The 7500-nt window shown below is 36.4% G+C and overlaps 1 protein-coding gene across 2 annotated transcripts in view; it reads right to left on the bottom strand.

Moving 5' to 3' along the window:
• gphnb (gephyrin b) overlaps window positions 1-7500 on the bottom strand; it is a 73941-nt gene that overhangs the window by 28836 nt on the left and 37605 nt on the right. For both annotated transcript variants that reach the window (XM_043220033.1, XM_043220035.1), the window contains exons 7-8: window positions 6276-6548; window positions 3710-3844 (exon numbers count right to left, since the gene is read on the bottom strand). In XM_043220033.1, the coding sequence (XP_043075968.1) occupies window positions 3710-3844; window positions 6276-6548 (408 nt within the window). The remainder of the gene's footprint in view (window positions 1-3709; window positions 3845-6275; window positions 6549-7500) is intronic.

Below are 7500 nucleotides of genomic sequence, written 5' to 3'. Positions count from 1 at the left end.
CGGAATATGTATTTTCATCGCTTTTTTTTGTTGTTGCGCATCTTAGTGTGTTTTTAGCGAGATCAGCAAGATTTTCAAAAGTGGTTTCATATGGCCAATAATTGTGAAATGTTCTTAGAAATTAAGATAAACGTCAATGCGAATATCTGGCAAAAAGATAAATGCTATTTATTTCTGTGATCTGAATTTTCAGCATCGTTACTCATCATCGCACAATCCTTCAGAAATCATACGAATAAGAACACTTGCTGCTCAACAAACATTTCTGATTTCTTTATTTATATTTGTAACATTTTTTTTTGCTTGAACGATTGCTTTCTTTTTTTCGGTTGTGCATGCTGCATGATAAAAAAAAAAGTCTAAATCGTTTTCTGTATTAAATCAACGGCAGGCTGCAAACGCAACGACGATTTTAATAAAATCTCGAAATGTTCCGTTAAGTGTCCATCTCAAGACACGACGAAAAGGGCTTTAATCAACGCATCCTTCACGAACGAGCCATCAGCATTCCGCCCAATTACTTGTGCATTAAAATGAGACTCAGGATTGCACTAGCGGATAATCACAGGAGCAGCTATGTGTGTTAGTGGCTCACTGTTATGTAAGAGCGTTATATAACCCTGTGGAGGACTGCCACGGCCGTATCATCATCTGTGCGTGTGTGACTGCGAGAGAACACAAGACAGGAAGTGACATCGAGAGACACAGAGAGAGTCTGAGTATGCTAGCGATCAGGACAGCTGTGAATCAAACCGTGTCTCTGGTGAAACATCTGCGATGCTCGAGTTTTTCCTCTGTCATGGTCACGACGCCGAGGGCGCGTCTCGATTTCACTGCAGCGAGAACCTCTGCACGGGATAAAGACGCGACCGGTCACGGTTCAAAATGCGTAACGTCATCGAAATTGGCGACATTTTTAAAGGGGACATCTGAACTCACCGGCTTTCGCTCACTCTCACCGTTGTTTGCATGACTGCATGACTTTTTACAACACGCACGCGCACACGCACGCACACACACATGCACACACACACACGCACGCACACAGACACGCGCACACGCGCACGCACACTCACACGCACGCACGCACACACACACTCATGTAGTGTTTCCATGTTTTGTGAGGACTCTCCACAGGCATAATGGTTTTTATACTGTACAGACGGTATGTGTTATTGTCCTACACCCTAAACCTACCCCTTACAGGAAACTACTGACATTTTTAGATTTTCCAAAAAATATTTTTTTTATGTTTTATAAGCTTGTTTCCTCATGGGGCAAGGTCAAAATTTACTGGTATTCCTAACCTTGATCAGACACACACACACACACACACACACACACACACACACACACACACACACACACACAAACAAACACAAACACAACAAACAAACAAACAAAAATATTAGAGCTCAAACAACACCCTGGACCCCATTTTTTGCTTTTGTTGGATTTAAAAATTAAAAACTAATTTAAAATCTAAAAATAAAAATAGCTCAATTTTAACAATAATGTCTAGACATTAAAAATGCAGTCAAAGAAGTTAAAGGTAATCATTTTAGTTAATGATATAAATATATCATAAACTATATATATCAATACAATCATATTAGTTAATGATATATATATATATATATATATATATATATATATATATATATATATATATATATATATATTTTTTAATTTAATGTTTCAGTGTATATATATATATATATATATATATATATATATATATATATATATATATATATATATATATATATATATACACTGAAACATTGCTAATTAAAAATACTTGAGGATGCAAGTTGGAGTATGTTCCAGATTAGTATATTTCTTAGTTATAACTAATGTAATTTGTATTTACTTCCATCCTACACGCCACTGAATAATTCAGGTGTGGAAGGTATTATATTCTTTTTATTAAAAAAATAATGATTAAACATATCGGTCTGTTTGCGACTTAATTTACTGAACGACTTAAAACATAGCGCATAAGTTACGTGGATAGTTTTTACAGAGCTTTTAGTTTTTGGAGCTCATGGTCAGTAAACGTTTTCATCGCACAGGAAAGGTCATACAGGTTTGCAGTGAAGATGATGATGATGATGATGACAGAATTCTGCATCTCTGTCAAACTATCTCACTCATACGAGCAGCAGCTCAGTCTCCACGGCAACGCCCGCTCCCATGACAACCATCCGCATCCACACGGCGGGGCGAGAAACGACTTTGACATATGAGCTGAGAGTCTGGAGCCACACGGGGTCAGAGTTACAGCTCGCGCAGGAGAGCATCACGTCAGCGACACGAGGTCAGGGGGTTCGACTCCCAGGCAAAGCATGAATTGCACAAAAAAAAGTGTATAGAAACGTACTGTAGGTCGCTCAGCTAAAAGCATAATGCCAAATGCATAAATGTAATGAATTCTCAGAATAGTTTATTCCACGTTTATCGCAACAGCACAAAAAGCACCATAAAAAACAAAACAAAAAAAACAATAGCATCTTAATGATGCTAAAACAATACTGGAATTTAAAAACGCATTGCAAAAAAGCAATGGTGGAAGGGAATCATTTAAGCTAGTAATATAGAAATACATACGTGAGTCGGCCAAAGCATTGCTAAAAATGCTAAACACTTGCTTAATACGTTAGAACTACATATATAAATAAAAAACACCATACTGTAAAAAAATAAAATAAAATTACAACAATAAAATAAAATATAATAAAAACAAAAATAACGCCTGGGGACTAAAAACCTGGCAGCTGAGGTTGCCAGAAATTTTTAACTGATTTAAAAATTGTAGTTTAATGGATTGAACTTAATACATACCGGCCTCCCGGAGGACTAAAATTAGTTTCGGACCACCATAAAACTCGTTTTTTAATACTAATATACAAGGTGGCATTCCCACAAACACTATCATGGTCAGGCTAAAATAATTCAGCAAAGATTCATTTTGCAACACAAATCCATAATGTTTACAAAAGACGAGAAGCTAAAAATATTGTATACAAAACACAAATATTATACGGCTTCAAAATAGCTTTTTGATGGTTTGATGTTTTTTTTACTGTTTGCGAAGGAGCAGTTTAGAAATGCATTGAAACTGCATTTGTGCAATATTTTGCTTTAAATGTAAGTTTTCATATAAATAAAGCCGTTGAAGAAATGCCAAAAGACTTGTGCTGTGCAAAATGAAATTCCAACAATGATCTGCCAACTATTAAAAATATGCATATTAAAAAAACAAATTCCTTCCTCCGTCAGTAATTTTATCTAATTTTCCTTTGCAAATATCGAAACATTCTTGAATTAAAATACATTTATTGGAAATGCTAAATAAATGAATAAATTAACATAAAAAATTGGAAATTGAAGCGTGTTTTGGTTTAAAAAAAAAAAAAGATCTACAAATGGGGTCGAAAAAATAAATCTCGTTTTCCCTTTGATTTAAGCAAATTTTTCAGACCCTTTCAGGAAAAACAAAACGCACCTGGCTTCTCCAGTAAATGCATTTCGGTTGAATGATGTTTAGATATTTGTCCTGAAAAAGATCCTCACACGCATGGGACTCGGACAGGGGTTCTGGGGTGAGGTGAGCGTGGAGATCGGCAGCAGGGTGAGCCACGCAGAGGAACGGCAGACAGGAAGCCGACAGAGCGGGGACAGGAAACAGGAAGTGAGGCGCTCTCACCTTGGGGGTGGGACAGGAAGCGGTGGAGAGGCGGGAGGTAGCCTGGGCTCTGGGCGACTCGGACGGCGTGGTGCTCAGGGACGCCGTGTCACGAGGAAGGACCTGGACGCCCCGTGAGATGATGGAGTCGGGAATCTGAGACACGAAAGAAGGACTTTCATCAGCCTCCTCATTTATTCATTATACATGCAAAAATCATTTTTGTTGCAATTCACAGACTGTACATCCTAATCTGAACAGCATTTAGTGTGCTCCTGGTTGTAACACACTGAAAATAAAATCTTTTCCAGATTTTTCTAATATGACACAAGCTCTCGTTGGAAAAAGAAGGCAGTTCAATATCAACGTTTTCAGCATTCAGCAGGTTAAGCTGTTATTATATAATATATAAAAAATATAAGCTAACTGAGAGCATATCATTGCTCCGATTGTTTCCGAATGCTTCTATTTTTCTCGTTTGGATAAAGGCGTCTGCTAAATGACAATAAAAATTAAAAATAACAATGAATTTCGAGGTAAAACGTAGCAAAATGCTAAATGCGTTTAATGTTTTTTTTAAATGCATTTAATATATTCTAAATTGCAATAGCATTGCAAATATGCAACTACAAATATATTACACAACATAACATAATAAAAATGACATAAAAATTTTTTCGCTTGCATTTGGCAGCACACATTAATCAAAGTCCACAACAATATATGTAATTTTATAATTACTGTGCTTAATTAAAAGATTCCAAAGTTCCAAATAAGTGGGTAAAATAGGAATTTTGATTATAAAACATTTTTTATTGAGTTGCAAACATTATTGCGTGCCCGATCTGACTTGAAGTCTGTGTAAAGGCAGTTTCTAAACACAAATTATAAATGACGAAGGAGGACAACACAAACGCACAGATGATGTGAAGATGATGTGATGATGTTCACTCACGTGAAGATGACAATATCACCATGAGAATGAAGACAAACGGAAAACCTGCAAACGTCCAACACAGTCATGTGACACGTGGCGAAGGTTTATGGTAGACTTTTGACCGCTGTTTCATCTAAAATCTTTAAATACAGCTAGGATAGCTAGATTAGCAAAAGATTAGCATATTCATTGGACAATCATAACACCATTTTGATTAAAACAGCAACATTACGGCAGCGGTTTAAGGATTGTTTAGGTAGAGAATACAGTAAAGTATAATTGATTAATGTAATGTAATATAATTCATTTGTGTTTTGTCTCTAAACCTCTCTTTTCTTGATTTAGGTCAGTATATGGAAAGCTCTGTTTATCCTAAAGTAACCAATTTGCCGTGTGTCCTCTTAAGGTATAAATTTATTAACTTTTTTGTTTACTTTTGTTAAAATTAATTTAAAAAACCCCTAAAACAACATGGTATCCACTAATTGTAAATGGTTTCGCTACACTGTGGTTTAATTGTGGTATTTGTAGCAAAACGCCGCGATATGCAAACGTTCTGAATAAAATGGTTCTCAATACGAGCTCGGAAGTTCTGATCTGAATCAAAAGATTCATGAACCCACTCCGAAATCCTGATTTGAGTCAAACGAATTGCCATAAGCACTCTAAAGTCGAGATATGAGTTAAAAGATTCACGAACCCGCTCCGAAATTCAGATCAAAATCGAATGATTCGTGCTTCATGCTCCGAAATCCTGATCTAAATAATGATTCGCCGACCATTAGTTCAGATTGGGTGAATCTTTCATGAATCTTTCAATTCGTGAAATGATTAACAAACCCACAACAATGAATCAAAAAATTAGCAAACTGGCACCGACATTCCGATCTGAATCAAATGATTCATGGTGCACACTCCAAAGTCCTGATCTGAATCAAATGATTCGCGGTGCACACTTCAAAGTCCTGATCTGAATCAAATGATTCGTGGTGCACACTCCAAAGTCCTGATCTGAATCAAATGATTCAAAGTCCTGATCTGCGGTGCACACTTCAAAGTCCTGATCTGAATCAAATGATTCGCGGTGCACACTCCAAAGTCCTGATCTGAATCTGAATCAAAGTCCTGATCTGAATCAAATGATTCAAAGTCCTGATCTGAATCAAATGATTCATGGTGCACTCCAAAGTCCTGATCTGAATCAAATGATTCATGGTGCACACTTCAAAGTCCTGATCTGAATCAAATGATTCGCGGTGCACACTCCAAAGTCCTGATCTGAATCAAATGATTCGCGGTGCACACTCCAAAGTCCTGATCTGAATCAAATGATTCATGGTGCACACTTCAAAGTCCTGATCTGAATCAAATGATTCATGGTGCACACTCCAAAGTCCTGATCTGAATCAAATGATTCATGGTGCACACTCCAAAGTCCTGATCTGAATCAAATGACATTTACTCCAAAGTCCTGAATCAAAATCTACTTTTTGAGCAAAGTCCTGATCTGAATCAAATGATTCATGCTGGCTGATCTGAATAATTCAGTTGGCACATGAATCCCTGCAAAATTTGGCACATGAATCCCTGCAAAATTCTACGCCCTTGTGTGAGAAACGCAAACTGATTCATGTCTAGCCCCAGGTTTACCTTGGCAGCGATGGAGGCGGCGGTGATGTGCGAGGAGGAGCTGTCCTCGGTGGAGGCCACACCGCTGTCCTTCTTCTCCTCCTCCTCCTCCTCACACTGCACTCCCTTGTCCTCGGTCTGGCGGTGCGGGCTGCTGGTGGGCAGCGGGGACGGAGGAGGCGGAGGCGAGGGCAGGTCCTCCAGCTCGTTCGGCACCTCCTTCACTTTGACCACAGCTTCTCGGAGCAGGTCGATGGCGTGCGGGAGAGCGGGCAGGATGAACTGGAAGCATTCCTGGAGAACAAATCCGAGAGCTTTAGACATTTGTACATTTGTTTGTCTCTCAGCATGAGAAAACATTGTTTTCTAAGTTTTGTTTTTTTAAATAAAACTTTACATTAAAAGAAGGGGTGAGTCAAAAATTACATTACATAAATTTTAAAACCCCATACAATAACAAATAAACAACAAAAAAGGCAACTTCACAATTTTGTATTTCAAATATAAATGCTAAATGAAAAGCAAAAAAAAAAAAATTTGGCTATATCCTACTATATATATATATATATATATATATATATATATATATAAAAAAAAAAAAAAAAAAAATATATATATATATATATATATATATATATATATATATATATATATATATATATATAATTTTTTGCTACTTGCCTTTTTCATTTTTATTTAATTTAACTTGCTAAAAAAATTAATTATTAAAGAAATTAATAAAAAGAAAACACACAACAAAATAACTAAAACTTTGAGTAAATGAAAGGATATAAAAAGAAAATCTAACTCGAAATATTAATGCAAAACTATAAAAGTATCTCATTAATGCTAAAATAACACTGGGATAAACCACTCTTACAGGTGATTCACTGAAATTGAAGGTAACATGCACATTTTATTTAAACGCTATATAGCGCACATGGTATTTCTGATCAACTGACCAAGCAATTAAAAAAATATGACTCTTAAGTAAACTATTCTGGACTGAGCTATATAATAATTCTTGTTCATCTCTATTTCCAGCACCAATTAATGTATATTTTATTGAGACCACAAGCAAGTCCACAAACAGAATTAAACTTGCACATTATGTGTAAAACACTCCCATTTATCATTTATTATATATGAATTGGATTACTAGAAGTGCTCCATTAAAAGTTTGGGCTACTGGAGTGCATACCGGCAGACCATTACTGAAACACGCGACTAACCGCACGCTTAATAA

The sequence above is a fragment of the Puntigrus tetrazona genome, chromosome 20 (assembly GCF_018831695.1).
Source record: "Puntigrus tetrazona isolate hp1 chromosome 20, ASM1883169v1, whole genome shotgun sequence".
Taxonomy (NCBI): Eukaryota; Metazoa; Chordata; class Actinopteri; order Cypriniformes; family Cyprinidae; genus Puntigrus; species Puntigrus tetrazona.
This window is presented reverse-complemented; position numbering and strand designations above follow the sequence as displayed.